The sequence below is a fragment of the Saccostrea echinata genome, unplaced genomic scaffold (genome assembly GCF_033153115.1).
Source record: "Saccostrea echinata isolate AGI-Se365-2 ecotype Australia unplaced genomic scaffold, CSIRO_AGI_Sech_v1 ptg000010l, whole genome shotgun sequence".
Classification (NCBI taxonomy): domain Eukaryota; kingdom Metazoa; phylum Mollusca; class Bivalvia; order Ostreida; family Ostreidae; genus Saccostrea; species Saccostrea echinata.
Window position 1 is genome coordinate 11,471,281 of NW_026889759.1, and position 21,965 is coordinate 11,493,245.

Here is a 21,965-nt window from a genome sequence, read left to right on the forward strand (position 1 = left end):
GCAAAAAGTGAGAGTTCTAGTGTTGGTTGAAAAACTATTAATGATAGGATTTTTTTTTTCAATATATATGCGACAAAGATTACCAAATTTGAATATGTTTCATGTTCCTAGTTAGATCAAGAACATTGAACAATGCAATTAGCCCGTTCATCGTCTAATCTTTCATAAAAATATATAGCTAACCAAGATAATGTCAATTAAAAGAGAGTTGTTCAACGTCAAGGCTTTCTGTAAGACCAAGGTAAGTTTTTGAAGAAAGGTCATGGTCAAAGTATAATTGCCTCCACCCACATATGCTAGCTGTTTACAAAAAAAAAAAAAAAAAAAAATATTGAAAGGTGTCAACAGAAAACATTCAAAAACAAAGGGCTATTGAATATCCCATGAACTTTGGTTATGTATTTCATATTTCCTTCTTACGATATAATAATAGGTGATGCATGTTTTTAAAAAATCAAACATGTTGTATTAAAAGGTAACTCGTAGAAATGTGAATTATTAATGGAACATAATGTGCTATATAATGCTTCATTGTAAACAGTTAAGTAATTCTTATATTGATCTTCTCATTCAGCGAACGGCCCAATTTTCACTTTCAAAGATACATCAGAGTCGAAACAACAGAAAGTGGAAGCAATCTTAATTCCGTATCAAAAGTGAAGCAAATTAATATCCTTCATCATTTCTCTGAGCAATCAACAAAGGGGAAGAGACATGAGACAGGACACGTAAGTAATGAAATAAAAAGACGATCACGCAAAGCAAATATTTCAAAGATGTGGTTGAAGAATTTGACAGTTTTATTCTGGAGGAAAGGAAAAATATCAGAATGACCGAAAATCTATCGTTTTTACATCCCTACTGGCACAATTTTGAAAAGGTTTCCTCTACGTATCATATTACCATTGGAATTATGATGGTGTTTGTTACCATTGGAGCGGTTGCAGGAAACGGCCTCGTTGTTTGGAGCTTTGTCAGGTATGGGTGAACACAATATATTTTAGAGCAAAACTGTTTACAGGAAAGATTTTGACGACTACTTGTAATATAAATAGTTAAATACCCATTCTGTTAAAATAATTAAGCTTTCTCGTTCTCTATAAACTGAATCCCAGAGTCAAACTTTTTCACGAGTATAGTTCATCGAACTCTTATAACTTGAACAATCTTCCTCTAATTCGTAATTTATTCATAGTGTACTACTGTCTGTCAAACCTCAAAATGCTTAAAAGGCTTTATGCTATTAAATTGTACCGGCACAGGTTGCATATACATGATTGTACATAGAACTAAGATTATTATATATCTAAACGCCGAATAAAGTTCGTGGTCATTTAAGATGGTGTACAGTTATCGGACAATGGTATACTGTTATACTGCTGTTTAGTCTCATGGATTAAGAACGTCCATCAAACAGATTAACTTGAGACAGTCTCGCACTTAACGCATTATATGTACAAATTAGGTCAAAAAGCATCTAAAGTAAAATGACAAAAAGTTTCTGCGGAAGAGTTTGAAATCATACATGTCGGAATTGCAATTTATTCTGGAAGACAAGGATACAAAGCGGTGAATGCTTCTTTTTTCCACATATTCTTAAAGTTTATCAGTGCAAATTTGTGTTATCAATGTGTCATTTAGCTGAAGATCTGAAGCTGAAAAAAAAGCTTTTTACTTATAATACAGGTACATCTGAAATCTAATCCTATGATTATACATACATGTAGCTGCATATCTGTGTAGCTCCCTGGTCTTAAAAAAATGGGATGGAGCTACAGTGCCTCGCATGAAAAAAGTGTATATTTATTGCACACAAAATGTGCGATATTTCTCGATTTATTTCTAGTATATTTCAAAGTATTACTAACTGTGTTTCTAACATATTCTTGTACTACTTCCACAACAAAATTGCATGTACAAGTCATGCACGAGCTTCAGAACTGCAGCTAAGAGAAAGGGAAAATTAAAGAAAATGTAATAGGGTAAACAGAAAATTCAATATTTTATTGTTGGATATGGTTTCTTTTACTTGTGAGACAGGATTTTTTGATATATAAAAAAATCCTGTCCACTCGTGAAATAAATTCCATATCCAACTATAAAATATCGATTTCGGAATATCCATCCTCTCTATATTTTTTTTCTGTTCCATATTCCGTACCCTATGCTATGCTATGCTTATACACGTATGTTCTTCAGGGATCTTCACAAAGAGAATATGAACATGACTAAATCAGCTAGAATTAATAATCTCGGATTAAATATGAACAATTTATACAAAATATATCGTTTCTACTATGATTTACATACTGTTAAATTTGTCACATTTTCTGTTTCGGGTTTTAGTAACACCCGAGAAACTCAAGGTGTTGTAAGTAAAATTTTAAACGAACAGTCATGTATGAATGATATATACACAATGCAATGTATACATTCAAATTGATTATTTGATCCGTGTTTCTCTATTAATAATTTTGCCTTATAAACTTTTGACAGAAGAATTAAATATTCATTGTATTATACCCTATATATGAACAATGAGTTTTTGACATGAATTGTTATTATTGTGTTTTCTTTATTAGACACAAACATATAAAAAGGGGATGACTCAGCAATTTTTCTTTGACTTTACTTTTCGCAGCATTGGCGAATTAGCTAGCCTGCACTTATAATTAAATTCATATCATTACTTTTTTCCCGCAACACAAAATCTGGTTAGACGTGATAAATATTTGATCTCTTAAAAACTCTAATAGGGACATGTCTTGTTTTGCACTGCTAGTTCGCAACTAAATTGTGCGATTGTCTTAAAATTTATAAAGATTTTGAAGGGGGACCATAAATATATAAAAAGTATTATCTTGGGCGAAGATGTCAAGAACTAAGCTTTTCTTGCAAATTATAAAATTCTTTTTAATGCTAGCCTAAGTAATAAGCCCAGGTGAGCTTCTCTTATCACCTGTAGCTTGTGTCTGTCTTTCTGTCTGTCTGTAAACTTTACAGTTTAGAGTTCTCGAGAACCACTGGATCAATTTCAACCAAACTTGGCTTAGATGAACCTTGGGTTAAGGGAAGTTGAAAGATCGTGTCTTTTTTCAAAGGGAGGTAATCCAGAAAAGACACAGATACGGTTGGATCACTACGCTTGTATACTTCCGGTTGCATGGCGTGAGTGGTACAAACATTTACAAGCGGGAGATTGGAAAAAATCGTCCATCATCGACTTATTTTGACCACTGAAAGACGGTAGATATATATTTTTTGCGTTTCTGTACTTTTATAGAAATTGATGTAAAATATTTGAAACATGGGTGGCAATAACAGGAATCAAAAATCTCCTGCACAGAACTCTCAAAGTTCGGACTTTCATGTTTTATGTGCAAACTTCAATGAAGCATGCCAGTCGATTGACTTAGAAAATGAAAACTTTGTTGATGATCTTCTGAGTAACCTGAAACTAAACCAAAATCTACAAGCTACAGTGAATCGGACCTAATGGCAGTGAAAGTGGTACACCTGCTTCTTCCAGCGCTTGGGGACTCGCAACCCGAAATCTCGAAAGGAGCCTGAAGAGACATGAAACTGTCATTAATAAGCTGAAGACAGGGGTAAGAATCAACACTTATGAAACTGATAAGTTAAATCAATATGACAGGAGAGAAAACATAAGGATCCTGGGTATTAAAGAAGAGGTGAAAGACGAAAATCTTAAGGGGGAGGTTGTGAAAATTGCTACAGCTATTGGAGTAGAGCTGAATCACAGTGATTTCCTGTGTCATAGAATTGGTACAAATCAACCCAATGATGGAGGGAAGTCGAGACATGTGATTGTACGTTTTGTAAACAGGGAAACGAGGAACTTGATCATGACTGCAAAAAAAGACTTGAAAAGCCATAATGACTATAAAAACATGTTAATTACTGAAGATCTCACCAACTTGAGATACAGAATGTTCCATATGATACGAAACCACGAACAGGTTAGAAGTGCATACACACGTGAACGGAAAATCCATGTCGCTATGAAAAATGGGAACAGAGCAATAATAGAATCCCCAGATGATTTGTTCCAGATTGGCTTCAACGAAATTGACTACAAAGGATTAGGCCTTGCAGATTTGGACTACTAGGACTGTAGTGGAAGGCTGCCACCTGATAATGTTGCTTACAACTCCAGAAGTCGCTTAAATTTTTTGACTCTAAATGTTTGTGGTTTAAAGTCAAAGCTCAGGTCACCAGATTTAGAAAATTTGTGTCAGAACTACGATATTGTCAGTTTTATAGAAACAAAACTAGATGATTATGATTCTGTCTATATTGCAAATTTTACTGGGCTTCATTTTCTAAACCGAAAGAAATTTAAATGCAAGTCAGGTGGCATTGCTGTGTTTGTTAAAAACAATTTGTTTGAAAATATAGAGCTATTGAAATGTGAAACAGAAAACGTTTTATGGTTTACGTTCAAAAATAATTTCTTGACAGAACAAATTGTTTTTGGTATTGTTTATATTCCTCCTGAGGGTAGTTGTTATAGTTCCATTAATATTTTTAACGATGTTGAATCTGAAGTTATTAGATTCATTGCTGAGAATAATGCTAAAGTCTGTATGATGGGTGATTTTAATTCTCATACTGGAGATTTGCCTGATTTTATTAATATTGATGAACAGATTTGTGAATCTTTGTTTTTGAACTCTGATATACTGAATATTGATACCTGTAGCAATGTAGAAATGATAACAAGATGTAATATGAAGTCTGTCAATAATTATGGTAAACGCTCAGTTAACTTTTGTAAAAGTTTAGACATGCTTATAGTAAATGGTAGATTAGGTAAGGATGGCGGATTAGGCCATACCACTTGTAAAGATACAACAGTTGTTGATTATTGTATAGCATCACCTACTATTTTTAAAAACATTATAGAATTCGAAGTACTACCTTTTGATCCTATGATGTGTGATGTGATGTTCACAGTGCAATGCATTTTGTTTATTCTTGTAAGGAGAAACAAAAGACTGATTCTCTAATCACAGAGAATGATGATGTATGCATTAGATCTAAGTGGATAAAAGAGAATACTACTGATTTTGTGTACAATCTAAATGACGAAGAGATTGATGTTTTAAACCATAGAATTGAAACCTTGGATTTTAATACAATTAACCAAGAGATAGTTGATGATATAATTAATGATTGTAATGCAATAATGAAAGTTGCTGCTTCGTCAAGTGATATGGTCAAACCCTACAAGCTTGATTATTACAAAAATAAGAAATCTAAACCTAATAAACCTTGGTTTAGTGCAGAATGTAATGTAAAGCGTAAAAATTACCACAAATCCAAAAATTTCACTGGTGTATGAAAACTACAGAGTCCAGAAATAATTTACTGCAATGCAGTAGAGAATAAAAATCAAAGTACTCAGAAGTACAGAGAGCCGGGCTCATTTACAGAAAGTGAACAAGTCCGTTTTACACGAAACATACATTGTAATAACAGATGACTGAAAGAATATGTAACACAAATTAAAATATATTTATGGCATATAGTATAAATAAGAAAAATGTTTAAAAAATTAAATAAAATGCAGTTTGAATTTAACAGCGTAAACAATTTATCACATGTATCGTTTCGGGGTCTAACATCACTTACAGAAGTAAATAAACATTGATGCAGCTAGGTGAAACGTTTATACACAGACGGGTCCTCAGCGGGGAGTTTTGCATAAAGGTGCGCATCGGGTCACGTGCTCCCCGCAGTAGTGTTAGCCTGATAACACAAAGTTCTTTATTTATAGAATGTGACGCGCTGACAGAGACTTGATGAAAACCTTTCGCATTTTTTGAACAAATAATTAATTGAAGAAGAGGGGAGAAGGTATATTACCATTAATGTTTTCTTTTTGGGTTTAGAGAATTTCTTAGTTAACTTAAATTTGTTTTATTTACTGTTTGTATTGCTTCAAAGGTGGTTGAGCATACGTACTATATTCTTACTCGTATTTGATGGTGAGAAAGCAGCATTTCCGGTTGAACACCGTAACAAAAGCCGGCTATTGCTCTTCGAGCAATGAGCCCCGCTAAAAATTGTGAATAAATGTTACAATGAATACAAGAAAAAAATTATATGCCGAGTAAAGAACTTGCAAAACAATGATCCTAAGTCATTTTGGATCATGGGTATTAAAAAAGAGGTGAAAGACGAAAATCTGAAGGCTTAGGTTGTGAAAATTGCTACAGCTATTGGAGTAGAGCTGAATGATTTCCTGTGTCATAGAACTGGATAGATATCCAGTAGAAATATTTATTAAGTCCAGAGTTATTGTGTTTTGGCATAGACTTATTTGTGGTAAACAAGACAAAATATCTTTTCTCTTATATAAATTGTTATTAAAGCTTAGAGAACATGACTTAATGCAGTCTAAGTGGATTAACTATGTTGAATAAACACTAAATGACTGTGGAATATCCGAGTTATGGTTACAACAGTATTCTCCAAAGAAAACGTTGGTGTCAAAATTGGTAAATACTAGATTAATTGATCAATTTAAGCAGAATTGGTATGCCAGTATTTTTGATATGCCAAATACCCTTAATTATAGGTTATTTAAATTAGAACATGGTTTTGAAAAATATTTGATTTATCTTCCAAAAGATTTGAGAGAAGCTTTATGTAAATTTAGATGTATGAATCACAGATTTCCAATCGAGAAAGGTCGCTTTTGGGGTGTTGACAGAGATGATAGAATTTGTGATCTTTGTTCCTCTAACAATTTAGGAGACGAATTCCACTATCTTTTAGAATGTGCTTTTTTTCAAAAGAGAACGAAAAAAGCTTGTTCCAAATATTTTTTATGCAAACCCTAATGTTATTAAATTTCATAACCTGTTAAATTGTAAGGACGCTAAAGTCATTTTTGGACTTGCCAAATTTTGCAAAATTTTATTGTCAGTAATAAATTAATAATAACAATCAATACAACTGTTTAAAATATGTTGTAATACATACAGATTTATTTAATAATAGCAAAGGCCTTCTATACTGTGATGTTTTGATCTATACATGCCATGTATATAGTAATTAACATTAGTGCCTTTCATTTCATGCTTGTATGTTATTTTGTTGTATCATTTGTATTCATATATACCCCAGTTGGGGTCTTTGTCTTAAATAAAAACTTGAAACTTTAGAAAAATTCTTCTCAAGAACCATTGGACCAGAAAAAAATGTAACTAATGTGAAAGATTTCTGAAAGAGTCTCTATCATAAATCATGATCCTTGGGAATAAGATGGCATAGGACAACAAAGTTTTCAATGGGAATACTGCAGTATATAGAAAAAATCTCATTTTTTTTTTCAAGAGCAGGGCCATGATTATTCACGTACAATGTAAATTTACAAGTCAAGAGTCAAGCATCGTAAAGTTTGCGCTGGCAGATTTTATAGCGTAGAAAGAATTTAAAGAATTTGCAATCTTTGAAACTTTAAAAGAAGAACTGGATGATGAGTTTCAGCATTCAGGGTTTAACTGACCCTTTTTGGTACGGGGTTCTATACCCTTTCAAGTGGGAATTTTATATTGAAAATAAGTTGGAAATACTGATGATATATATGGTTTACTATGAAATAATGACAATTAGATTGTATGGCTTAACCTCTAGGCACATTTTTATATATTCTAAAAATTCAGTATTGTTGAAAAAAGCACTGGAAAATCCATCTGCTTGTCATTTGGGAATTTTTACTTTAATTTTGGGGAAAAAAGAAATAATTTCCAATTGGGACAGAGTCCTTTACAGGACCTGCATGCTAGGGATATTAAGCCCTGTTATTTGTACAATTGTTATCAATTTCAACAAGAAAGCTGTAAATTTTTACACATGATTTATATAAAAACAGAAATTTTATTAGTTTTTCTGATCGCATGATTTAACATGATAAACATATTCTTACTGGATTAAGTAAATACGTAAACTGTAAAATTTCTGTCAATTTTCAGACAATAAACCATAACCTTTACATTATCTACTAACACCTGTAAACTCTTGTACAAATGTTTGCTCTTATTTTCCTGTTCGAAATTTGTATAATTATTTAATTAAGTAATTTGTGTTTGTACTTTTATGCCTCATGTTAGGCCTTGAGTGAAATAAAAGTTTCAGAAGTTTCAAAGCAAAGTCATTTCTTTTAAATCACGCCTCCCGCGTGTTAGGTGGGGTCACAATAAGGATCAAAGTTTGACAGGAATCATATAGGGAAAAATCTCAAAAAATTTTGTTCTCGAGAACATCAGGGTCGTGATTAGCCATATCAATATACAAGCATCCTCAAGTAGTGCATGCAAAGTCGAAGAGCGAGCTGATTACTTTATAAAATAAAATGGCCCTGCCCATATACTACTTAATGGCCCAAGTCCCAATGTCCAATTTCAAACATCAATATAAAGTAGAAACTTAGTGCTTTTATTTTCTATAAAAAGTTTCCTCTGAGAGTCCAGGCATTGAAAAACAGACTTTGTGAAATTGCAATATTCTTGACTTTCGAAGAAAACGAGTGCATTTGAGTACCTTCAGCAAAGAAATAAAATATGAGTCCACCCCTAGATCCAAAAAATTAAACATGAATAATAATCTGATGAAAAATTTCTTTCATTATATAATTGAACATTTTGGCTCAGAGGTTGGGGTCTATGCAAATTATTGAAAAACAGCTTAAATTTTTGGCTATTTTTGAAGGTTTTGGCGATTTGTTTACTGTTTTTATTACTTGTCTAAAAATTGAGGAGTCCGATATTAATTTAAATTGTTGTTAACCCCTTCCCCCTTCAGAAAAAATTCTGTATCCGGGCATGCAGATCTCTTTATCTAAAATGAATCCAATTCTGGTTTTGAAAATAAAAGTACATGTACGTCTGTTCAACATTAATTGAAAAGTACCAGGGGGTATTTTGTGTTTGCTTATACCATGGTTTATATGAATGTCAAATACTGGCCATTCATATTGACTTTAGTCAAATTATTTCACTGTACGTATTTTACCACGGCATTTGATGTTTACATTTATTACATCTTCAACAGTAATATTCTGTCAACGTGTGAAAGAATATCAAAGTCATTTTCTGTCACAGTGTGAAAGAATATTAAAAGTGCGGTAAAAGTCTCGATTTTCCTTCTCTCCACGAAGAGTGATGTAGAAAATACTCCTTGGTCTGTTATAAGATAGAGTAATAAACCATCATAAAACAGAGACTAAAATTGCCAAAGTTCCTCCAAATATGTTGTTGAAATCCAATGTTTACAATGTTTTCAATCTCACAATTGCTAAGCTAGTGTAACGTACTTACATTAAACACAGGGATCGTACCTGGTCAATTCCAGGGTTTGGGGTGTTCAACATTAAATGATTGAAAATAATTTGTCTGATTTTAGTGGACTGCCGAAATATACAAATATGTCCTAACCTTATCTAGGTAAAATAAAATCAACTAGTAAATCACCATAATAATCAGAGGCAAGCAACAATTAATTAACTGGTAGTCCTAACCTAACTCTAAAAAAAGAGCCCAGTCGCCCTCGGACTACCGCATACACTGTAGGATGCCTTGTTCAGGACGGACAGTATATGTGATAGCCCTTCAACCACTACACTCACCGTAGGATGCCTTATTCAGGACGGACAATGAGTATAGTAGCCTGGACAGACTGGCCAGCCAATGCAGACGAACTAACAGCGTCGACAGGGGATGCTTACTCATCGATGGCACCTGATCTCTGATGTTTTATGAGGTCCGTGTTTGTTCACAATTTATATTGTTTCAATGGACTTTTGAGCTTGATTACTGTTCGTTATTTTCAATTTCCATCGATAAATAGGTAACAATAGGCAACACCCAATGGGTTTGTTGTTGAAGATACATGTATGTACGGATGATTTTGTAAAAATTGTGCTAATAATCAGTAAGACGTCTTGTTGAAATGAATAAAGCCAATTAGACTAAATCCACTACAACTGTACTTTTAAATTTCTTGCCTTTTTCTACTTGATGACAGTTGACACGAGGAACAGCACATCCATTAACAGGACAGTTTTTGAAACAAGGATCACACCCGTCGTTAAGTACGCAATTTAAAGCAAAGTGTCACTTGAATCATCAGACACATCAGAACTGCAAATAAATCGGTATACGCATCATTGCAAGTTCGAAATCTAATGAGCAGTAAATGATTCTCTTCGTGTATTTGTATATATTTTATGATTTTTATCATTATTTGCGTCAAAAATGAAGATTAATGAGCGATGCACTACCCACGCTTCAAATGGATATAACTCGCAGATGTTCGATAATTAATTTAATGCAGTGTTTTATTCTTTATTAGGCTCAGGACACTCAAAGCAATTTTCGACATATGTCTGTATAAGGTTATATATTCTCACAACTTTTAAACAGCTTATTGGTTGTTACATAGCTCATACGACACATTTGATATTTGTATTTGACCGCCAACTTAATTTACAATATTTTTTGACAACACCAAATCGCTTTTTAAAATACCATTCTAGGAAACAGACTATAGTTAAATTTTCAAGCAATACATCCGCTGTACTTTGAATGGAAAATATTAGCTCTTCTTTTCTAACGAGACTATTAGGTGTGAAAGCAACATGAAAACATATCAAGTTTATTCAGAGAACATAGGGGATGTCTATGGGGCTTCGAGTGTAAATCAATTTATGAACTTAAAGTATTTAGGGCAAAGGTTTTATTATGAATTATTCTGAAATTTAGAGAAGGAATGCTTTTTTTTTCGGGAAAAATTAGAGTTTTAAAAAATACTATTCTCACGGCGACTTAATGGTTAACCACTACACCACGTTACTAATAACAGCCTTTGGCATTTAAAGGACAAAGTATGGTAGCGGCCGATTTGGCCCCCAATTTGATGTACAAATCAAAGCACAATTCAAATCGTGATAGTTTGCATTTAAGAACTCTAAATGATGCTTGCTTTATAACCAGCATTAAGGATACATAACACATAAAAAATTTGTTGCATTGATTGAAATATATTTTTTGACTGATTTTGAATAGAAATAACATAAGTAATAAATCCATAAAATATACAGAAATCGTTTTCTTTTTGCTTAGATATGACTTTATGTCGATTTCTATATAAAATTGTGCACACATTTTTTATTCTTGTGACAAAATCTTTCAAAATTCTCCCACTTTTCTTGGCAAAGAGTATTCAGGTAATCTATTTCATTAAAAATCTATGCCAAATATTGCTGATTTCTTTAAAAACGTTTGTTTGTGTTATTTATCCTTATTTTTGATTCAATGCATACACGGAAGTCGCAAGAAGGTGACAAAGTAGATATTTTATCGAATTTCCTCATTTTTGAAGGATTTTTGTCAAATTTGAGATACTTTTCACTTCGGCAAACTTAGAGCACAAGCTTGCCTTTCCGTGATGTTTTATACACAATATATATCTGGTGCAAGTGCAAGAAATATTAACTGCATATCTGTAGCTCGCTGGTCTGAAAAAAATGGGATGGACGAGCAGAGAGCTACAGTGCCACCCATTGAAAAAATGTATATTTAGTGTGCACAAAAAATTGCGCTGTTTTCTCGGCTTATTTCTCCGTATATTTACGTGTATTTGCCATCTCAAAACATTTATACTGCCGTTTTGGGTGGCAAGACAATTCGGTCCAACACGCTTCGTGCATGACTTGTACCTGCAGTTATGTTGTGGAAGTGGTACATGTAGAAGAATATGTTAGGAACACACGGTTAGTAATACTTTGTAATATATAATATCAAATTATACGCGTGAGTATACACGAAAATGGCATTCAAGTTAATTTCATAGTTGGTTAAGTAGAGGAACACATTTTTTCCTTCAGTTAAATTAATCTTGCAAAATTGCTGGCAAAATAGCTGGCAACACCGGCAACGTCAATACGTTGCTCGTGACTTTTATGAAATTAATATTATTCAAGAGTCGTGTGTCTTTATTAATTAAAAATTCTTTTGAAGCCTTAATAAACATATTTTCTGTTACAGCAATTACCTAATTATCCATCTCATACATACTAGAATCATCAACAGATTGCGGAATTAATTCTTTGAATAGCCAATCTCCAATCATAACGCCGATCATAATCCTAACTTCTCACACAGTTAACAATGTAAATAGCGGTCTAGTATGAAGTCGAGCTCCTGACTCTTCAGTTTGCTGTCATTTTTGTTGGTCTACCAATGCCTTTTCCATCTGATAACCAATCCATCTTTGAACCTCTATTGTTAGGTATAAACTGTAGTGTATTTCTGTCGTTCTGTTGTTTCCATCTCTTTTTCCCCTTATTAAAAGTTCGTGTTTTCTGAGACAACCCTCGAGCGTATATATAAAATAAAAATTATGATTGATATTTCTTTTCGAGTTTTTATTTATTTTGTAAGTCGCAGATAATTTTATGCATTATGTTGGTTGAAATCGATGTCAGATAAACGACCTTCATTTTTTCCTGATCTTTATGAACCATTTTTAGTGGTTATAACGTTTTAAATTGACAATCTAGCCGCTTTCAATAATTAGAATAACTGAAAAGCTGCATGCATGCAAACAAACAGTTTTTCACTTCTGACTTTTCAAAAATGTTTGAAAATAAAGTTTATCCAGACATTTTCGAAAACACGACATGCGCTTATTGCACCTCAGGGAATTTTAATGATGGATATCCAATGAGGCATGGTGATAAGTAACCCAAAATGTGCAATTCACATGGACGCTAACTGAAAATTGCATTTTTAACCTTGGTTGAGTACGACCACTGAGCTATTGTACTGCATCTAAATAATCGCTTGCCATTCTCAAGATTGACCACTTTTCTTAAACATGTAATCAGTTGTTATTCCCTACCGTTGAGCTATAATTGACCACAGGTTTAATATTCTTAGATGCAAAAGCAGTCAGTCTTTTAAAATGATCAGGCTATATTTAGCTATAACACTATTGTTATAAATTTATTTTGACTGATCCATTGCACAACTCATTTTCAATATTTTGTGAAATTTTAAAATTATTCTGACTTAAATTTTGAAGGCATGCCTCTGTATTTTAATCTAAAATCTTCCAAGGAACGCATGTGTCGCCTGCTGAAGCGATATTAAAGATATATTAAATAAATCTAAGAGTGATCAGCTATTTATTTGTAATAAAGTACATGCATTTGCCTGTAAAGAAAAAAAATAATCGCGGATATTAAGACTGCAATAAAATAGCATTTTTCATGTACATGTAGTGTGCCAGTCAAACAGAAATATGATTCCTAAGCCATCAAATCAAAAATGAATTATGAAATTGAAACTAATAGAATTTTTTTAATGTATTCTATTGTTTAATTCAGCAACTTCCTAGGTTTGTAACCAGAGAGATTTCAGTCTGTCCATATAGCAATTACTTTATTTGAAGTATGATCCATTTCGGTATACCGATCCTTTTGTATTTTCATAATATTTAAAATTCACTTTGTGGGTAGCTGTTTATCACACAGTTTAAAAGTACCCGTCATGAGTTCATAAATATGTAACATATATGCTAGTTATGGAAGCCCTGTGTCTCAGAATTCAGAAGACTTTTATATAAATTAACCTTTCAGAGTATTTTTGAAAAGAAGGTCAAAGGTCAAGGTAAAGTGAACTTTAAAATAACGCTGGTATTTTTCATAATGTCTTATGACAAACAGTGCACATGCTAAATATCACAGACTTATTTGCCTCTCAAATGTCCAAATATGCTGTATATGGGCATAATGAACTATTTTGAAAAGTAGGTCAAAAGTCAAGTTGAAAGGTGACCAAGTTGATTACTAATTATTTAATAAAAACCATGGTGCCAAGCAATATATGACCAAAATATCAAATCCATTCCTCTAACAGTTTTCAAGATATAAGATGTGAGAGACGGATAGACGGACAGACAGACGCCGGGTAAAGTGATCCCTTAAGTGTCGCTCTGCTCTGCAGGCCACACAAAAAGTGGAATGTGAAAAGTCGTATGTACTTTTATGGTTTATATTTATTTTCATTATTGTCTCATGTTTTACACATTTATTCACATCAGCACTTTAATGAACTGGCTGAATTATGTGTTGACTGTTTCCATCAATTATTCCATGTTTTTAAGTGGATTTCACTGGGGGAAAATTAAAAATTATTGCTCACAAGGAAATAGTCACATACAATATAACTTAATCAAGTTTCAAGTTATACTTATAAATAATTCATGTTTTATTGCAGTTTTCGCAGCCTTCGTACCTCTTCCAATGTGTTTATAATCAATCTGTCGGTTGCAAACTTGATGATGTCCTTGATTGACTTTCCTCTTCTCATTATTGCCAGTTTCATCCAAGATTGGCCTTTCGGAAAAACCGGTAAGTAATTAAACAGTTAATATCAATTATTATTGGACGTCGTAAATTAGAGAAAATGTGTTCTTTTCAGTTAGGAACCAAATATGTGGCGTGTTCTCCGATGAACATTTTACGTTTTTGATTGTGTTAATGGCTCTCTCTCTCTCCCCTTCTCTCTCTATCGATTATTTCAAGAAAGTGGTAATAAAGTAAATAACTCTTATATCAAGTATATTTCGGGCCTCTAAAACACACAGAAAGTATATTTGCTAATTTTGATAAAGTATAGATTTCCATCATCTCCTGCTTGGAGAGAGTTTGATTTCCTACCGATGAATAAAGATTTTCTAGGTTAGCAAATCTGGATTTGAACTTTTTCTTAGGAAATTTCAAGTATTTGACACCTAGTGAAAGGAAATCAGATTTTTGATTCATCACATTTCGCTGGAGTTGCAGAGGATATTCATTAATTAACTTTAGTATGCAATGTCCCTTGAGGCACCACTGCAATCAGATATAGAATTTATTCACTTCTAAAGTGAATAAATTAATATACTACTCTCCAGGGATTTTTTTAATGGAAATGTCAAAAAGTGTCGTTGTTTTATTCATATAAAAAATGTCTTTTTCCTTTAATCACCTGATCCAGATGCGGAAGTGAACTCATCTGGCGTCGTTGTAAGTTTCCTATTTTTCGATTTCTCCAGAAAGCTCGATAAATAAAAAGCTTGTCACAAAAAACCAATTTTGTGAAGAGGATTCAATGTAACTCAAATAAACTTATTTTCTTTCCAATTTACAAATTGAATGAGTCAAGAAATGAACAATTATTGAAAAGATTAGGGAAGAACTTGGATAACATCCGAGAGCACTTCTGTCATAATTTCAAAAAATAAATAAAATGAAATAAAGTAGTAAAATAAAATAAAAAAAAAATGAATTAAAAATTGGCAAAGAGACATTTGGAAACATACTTTGATAAAATCATGGCGTATAAAACGTTGCATTATTATATAATTCTTTGTTTTGTGTGATAAAACTTGAGATTTATATTTGAAATATTGTTATTCATATTCGAAAACTTGTTTTTCATATCCGAAAACTTGTTTTCCATATTCAAAAACAATGGTCGATATTTATAGACTTGTGATTCACACAATGACCTAGTCAGCAAATACAATCTATCATTTTTTTTTCATACTAATTGTTAGGCCATTATTTACACACTGAATTGTCGACGGATTTTTCCGTTATTTCCCGATCATGACAAGGAGCACATGGCGGGTGTGACCGGTCGGCAGGGGATGCTTACTCCTCCATGGCACCTGATCCCTCTCTGATGTCTTAGAGGTCCGTGTTTGCTCTGTTCCTATTTTGTAATGTTAAATGGACTTTTGAGCTCGAATACTGTTCGTTATCTCCACATATTTCACAATCTAAATTTTGTTATTTATATTCGAAAAGTGTTACTCATATTCGTAAATATGAATACTAAACTCGAAAATAAGAAGGTGCGAGTGCGAATGTCCCCATAGGAATACCACAAATACAAGATACTATAGTGCTGCATGTAAATTATAATTTTTATATAATATTGCAACGTTTTACATTCCATAAAACATTTGTTTTGATTTTGCGTATCTTGCAAGAATAGTTTATTCGTTTGGTAGCCATGTTGTACGCTGATGTAATAGGCGCAACCTGTTGTAAATAAAAACTTGTCATTCTGCACGCTAGAAAATAGAATTTCAATTATCATTTTGATAAAAAGGTGTATCTGCAATATTTGAATTCTCCATTGTATTTTTTTTACATAATGAAAAAGGTGAAGATAACGAAGTGATCGATCTAATGAATCCTTTGAACAACACACATTGTAAACACGGACCCCCCCCCCCAAAAAAAAAAAAAAAAAAGAACCGGACCCCTGGAGACGCCAGAGGGGTTGCCTAGGAGTAGTAGGTATCCCCTATCAACCAGTCACACTCGCCGTCAGCTATCTGTATTGATTAGCTAAACACAGTATTGCGTACTCAAAATTAGTATACAACAATGGCTTAATAATTAGCATGAAACATTTCAGTCAAAATACGACCCAACGATAGGTAGTATTTATATACAAGGTCATTCTATCGGCCATAAAATTTATGAAATTTTTACTTTCAACAAAGTTGTAGAAACTCCTGTACCAACAACTTACTTGTCAGTAGCCTGCCTCTGTGTAAAATTTGATCGTACTCAGAACATGATCTTGCGTACCGAATCAACTGGGAGACATAAATACACTAGAGTGTTCCAAGGAACGCATCTATCGCCTGCTTTATGGCATCATTAAAGATGGTCAGCTATTTATTTGTTTCTAGCATTATATTTCATGTATTTGCATGAAAAAAATTCACGGATATAAAGACTGTGATAGAATCAGAAGTATGATTCCCCCACTCCCAAAATGAGATGAATAATGAAATTGAATTCATTCGAAAATCTGTTTATCATTTTATTATGTGTTTAATCCAACAATCCTCCAAAAGAGATTTACTGCAATTGTCAGTCTACAACCATCCATTTTGGTATACCGATCCCGAATTATTTGTATAATATTTAAATTTGAATTTGTGTGTTAACTGTTTCAAAGTACAGTGTCATAAGCTCACAAACATGTGATATAAATGCTACTTATCAAAACACTGCCTCTAAAAATTCAAAACACGTAAGTCAAATAAACCTTCCAAAGAATTATTGCAAAGTAGGTCAAAGGTCAAGAGATACGTAACGCTGATATTTTCATATTTTATGACAAACCGTGCACATGCTAAGTAGCATAAACTTGCCTCTAAAATGTCAAAAATATGCTGTATATCGGCACTATTAACTGTTTAGAGAAGGTGACAGATGGACAGACCGACAGCTAGACCGCTGGTAAAGTGATCCCTAAATGTAGAAAAATATATTTGTAGTACAACGACAAGCAAAAGAACCTTTTCATACCTTTGTTTTTAAATGGTACATTTTCAAGATTTATCATAAATGTCTTTCATTTTGCAGTTTGCGATGTATATGCGACTCTAACAGGTCTTTGTGGCTTAGTAACCATCAATTCTTTGACTGTAATAGCCGTAGACCGATACCGTGCCATTGTAATGAGAGTCAACTCGGCAGATCCAGCACCAAAGTGGAAAACATACAAAGCCACCTTAGTGATCTGGACCTATGCATTTATTTGGGCTATAAGTCCTGTCATGGGATGGAATAAATACCAGCTCGAAGGTGTTAGAACAACATGTACTTTTGATTACCTCACAAGGGACAAGAGAACAATTAGTTTCATAGTGGCAATAGCAACATTCGAGTTTATCATCCCCGTCATCGTTATTATTCTGGCTTATTTTAAAATTGTGACAGCCATGATAGTTCGTCGTCGAAATCTTTCTATGTCAAAGCACAGTGAAAACGCTTCACTTAATATTCGAATGCAACGTTACCGAGTGAGAGCTGAGATTCGTACAGCATTAATTATCATAGGCTTAGTGTGTCTTTTCGTCGTTTCTTGGCTACCGTACACTGTGACTGCCATGATAGGACTGTTTGGAGATCAGAGCTTGATAACCCCATACCTGTCGTCTGTTGCTGGACTTGTAGCTAAAACATCGACCGTTTTTAATCCAATTGTATATGCCATCATTCACCCAAAATTTAAAACAAAAATTAAAAGTTTGGTATACCGACAAAGTTTAACTCAAACAGGACCACGATCAAGAGTGAACAGCCGAATTTCCTCAAATAAATTTTCAACGAGTGGGAATTATGATAGATAGGAAACTTTGTCTTACCCTTTTACATCTACTCGTACAACGAAACCATATTGATGTTTAACAATAATGTCTTCTTTTTAAAAAAAATAATATCCATTCATTAAATACATTTATAAGGTAACATGAGTTGATTTGTACTTCGTCCTACCTCGTGCGTTACTATTTCACATTTTCGACTTCTTACGAACCAATAAGCAACCGTCAACAAAATTAGCCTACCAAAGTATTATTTTGTAATGGTAATTTAAATCAACAACAAAAAATGAAGAAAAATTAAACGAGTGACAACGTCCCCTTCCATTAAGAGATAAATAAAATGGGTAAAGTCACTTTAAATTCTCAGGAACCACTGAGCCAAAAAATAAAGGAGACCCCTCTTAAAATTAAAATTCGAGTTTATCAGGCCACACTTTAAGCGACAGAGTCCATATAGGATCTAATAAATGGAAAAAAAAAACAACATTGAAATATATTTTAAAATCCTAACATTTACAAATAAAATGCAAGTTCTGTTGCAATATAATTTCAGAGGTAATGAAGACATCTTTTAAGTTCAAGTTTTCAAAAAAATTGCTACTCAGGTAACCGTTAAGGTAAACAAGCCTCTTGAATTTGTCAATCGGATCACCTCGCTACGTTCTATTTCCACTATGGAAGAGTTATACTTCTTAGTGCGCTCTTTTGTGAAAAAGTCGGAAAATGTACAAATCTCGCGGGATTTCTGGGACAAACGTAACATAAACATGTAAACAATATGTTGAATGTCGATGAACAATTCCTAAGAAAATGCAAATGAAATATTTTATTGTTGTGGACTTTATAAACATCAAGAGTAGGAATGACAACGATATCAATTTATATCTATTGTCGATCGTATGTATCTATTTATCGTATGGTACATCTAAATACAATGCACATGCCTCGGAAATGTCGTATTTTTTATTAATGGATGAGAAATTTAGGGTTCTCGCTCTCTTACATAATTATGTCTTTTAGTTCTTCTAGTCTTTAATTGGAATGACAAATACATTTAACATTTAAAATTGGATTGAGATTGGCATATTTTGTATTATCCGCAACGTCATGCTGTCCCAGTCAGACGACCAAACGCGCCTCTAATTTTGAAGAGTTCACTAATGGAAATATAACGTATTAGCATGCTAGCGAGGTGATCCGATTGCTGAATTTGTATTTTCTTTTAGTCTTCAATCTGGCTAATAAATAAATTTCAAGCATGAAATTATATATATATATATTTAAACATGAAATGTTTTTACAGAACGAAAATAATAATTATTAATTATTTGAAATCGAACTTTGAAGAAAAGTCACAGGTTGTCATATCAGTTCCTTTTTTTATATATCTACTCTTGATTACCAATTTTGAAAAAGCATTCATACAAAATGTGTAATAATGTAGTTTGCAGATTATGAAGTGAAAGGCAGTTGACAAGTGTATACCATGTCTGATGTGTCGATACGCCCTTCCTGTACTTGATTTCTGTGAATTTCTTTATTGACAAATTTGCGAAGACAAGTCCATTTAAAAAGCTAAAAAAACCGCCCTAATTAAATAATAAAAATCCTAATTTTAGCTCTTAAATTTTTTAATATTATCCCTTAAATTCGCCAATATATTTTGTCAAAAAGTGCTGAACATCCTGAAAAGAAAACAATATCAAATCAATTTAATTCTACCACAAGCTGAAGTGTCTTGTGCATCACAGCAAAAATATGTACAGTTTTCTGGTATAAAATAAGAAGAAACCCTAAAGAAACTTAATGTTCTAACCCCGTTCTAACATTTTAACGGGGGCAAAATCTCGGGGATAGCTTAGTTTTTACCAATTGGGACTTGATTTTGTGGAATGTTTCCCAAAAATATTTTTAGAAAAGAACGGTAACTGTCCAGTTACATGTATCTCATTGTAAAAACTGGTTCGAGGGAAACATGCGTTTTGTCGGACCCAAGAACCCAACTATTTGCCTGTCAAACAGTTAGGTTTGAGGGTTCGGCAAAAAGCATTCTGCCCAAGAACACGATTAAGAAATGTTTTGTGATTAGCGTACTTTATTTTTATTTAGAAGTATCCTGAGCTGGCTTCCATGCTTGCGATAAATGATGTGAATTTGGTTTACCCGTACTGCGGATTTAACTAGGTCAATTCCGTAAGTGTCAAACACCAACGAATGCAAATAAGATATAATTGATCCTACAGCGTCCATGGTGGATCCAGAAGTTCATGTGGGGTGGGGGTGGGGCTCCCACGAGAAAATTTTGTTAAAAAAATGGCTTAAAATGGTGCATTTTCCAGCATTTTCGATTGCACCTGTTAGGTTTTTCCTTGATTTGACAAATAGTTTTACCAAATTTCATCATTCAAAGTTGTAATCGTTCACTAGGTTTCAATGGTATTTTTTTTTTATATTTGTAGGACTTTTGCTTTTAACAAGTTTATAACATTATAACTTCATCTACACATGGAACACTATTCAATGCATTATTTTTACTTTAGCATGTTTTGGGGACGACCATTTGATTCGGAAAATGGAGGGGGTGACAGATTTGGAAATAAATCAAGGAATTTCGAATTTCTAACATGTTCGCTCTCCCCTTCCTCCTCACCCCCGGTCCTTTTCATAGCTTTAATTTTTTCCCTCAGACTTAGAATTGAATGCCAGTGGCGTATATTTCTTTCTGCTGATGTGTAGGCTATTGTGAAGTCACAGATTTAATCTGAGGCGCAAAGTGTGGGTAGGTAAGGGACCCCTCTTGATAGGTATTGGGGAAGGGGGTCAAAGGGAGCATTTTTGCAAGCTCGAAGACATCTAGGATTGTAATTTGACCAGTGAAAATGATATTGTAAACATATTTTCAGTTTATATCATGAAATGAAGACCACTTAAGGACCCTCTATACACTAGAGGAAAAGATTTTTTGGACATTGAGAAAATTATAGTGTGAAAAGGTGGAAATATTGAGCTCATCTATCAAATTTTCAACAGAGGGTACCTTGCATTTACCCCCAGGAAAAATGTTCAAAAACAATGAAGTACTGATGAACAGAAATCACTGTTGTTTACTTAAGTGAGCAAAATATCTGCAAATGAAGTGATCAATCTATTCATCTTGGCCTATTAAAATGTCATTGCTTGATTTGATTACAAATTAAGTAATAAACTGTATATTTCAATTTATTTTATTCTTGATCAAAGGGCAAATTACTCTTTATGCATAAAATACCATAAAATCAGAACGCTTTAGTGTGCAGTGTATAGAGGGCTCTTAACAAAAATGAGAACTCTTATTCTTTTACTCTGCTTAGAAAATATGGAAACTTCCTTACTGAATAATCGAAATACGACCAATACGTTTAACTTCCTACTAACCAAAAATATTTCCAGTTATCAATTTCATTCCCTGCACTAATCCTGTTGCTGTGAATGGTTTTGAAATTGTCTGATAAGATTTAATATAACACTTGAATTTCGGCTTAAAAAAGAAAACTGTAAACATTTACATTGTATATAGGTATAAAAGTGCAGATTTCTAAGAATGCTTTTTTGGCATTTGCAAGAAACAGACAAAATAATATTATAATAGATAAGATTTACTATCAACTCCCCTTTCCCATTTTTTCAACTAAATTTTTATCCCTGACGAAATGATGTGTAGGCTACAGCCTTTTTGCCTATATGGAATATAAGCCATTGAATGCTTATTTCAAGTG

At 33.2% G+C, this 21,965-nt stretch overlaps 1 protein-coding gene across 1 annotated transcript; it reads left to right on the forward strand.

Annotated features, from left to right (window-relative positions):
- The first annotated feature begins 575 nt into the window (after positions 1-575).
- Positions 576-18,274, forward strand: LOC133184730 (rhodopsin-like). Its single transcript, XM_061319803.1, has 3 exons — positions 576-978; positions 14,310-14,443; positions 17,468-18,274. The coding sequence occupies exons 1-3, from the start codon at positions 830-832 to the stop codon at positions 18,235-18,237; spliced, it is 1,053 nt and encodes a 350-aa protein (XP_061175787.1). The 5' UTR covers positions 576-829; the 3' UTR covers positions 18,238-18,274.
- Positions 18,275-21,965: the final 3,691 nt, after the last annotated feature.

Bases quoted from the DNA above. Each gene is read 5' to 3' on its own strand.
- LOC133184730 (XM_061319803.1), top strand. From the start codon at position 830: ATGACCGAAAATCTATCGTTTTTACATCCCTACTGGCACAATTTTGAA. The intron at 979-14,309 runs GTATGGGTGAAC...GTTTTATTGCAG, and splicing joins GTTGTTTGGAGCTTTGTCAG to TTTTCGCAGCCTTCGTACCT. The intron at 14,444-17,467 runs GTAAGTAATTAA...TTCATTTTGCAG, and splicing joins TTGGCCTTTCGGAAAAACCG to TTTGCGATGTATATGCGACT.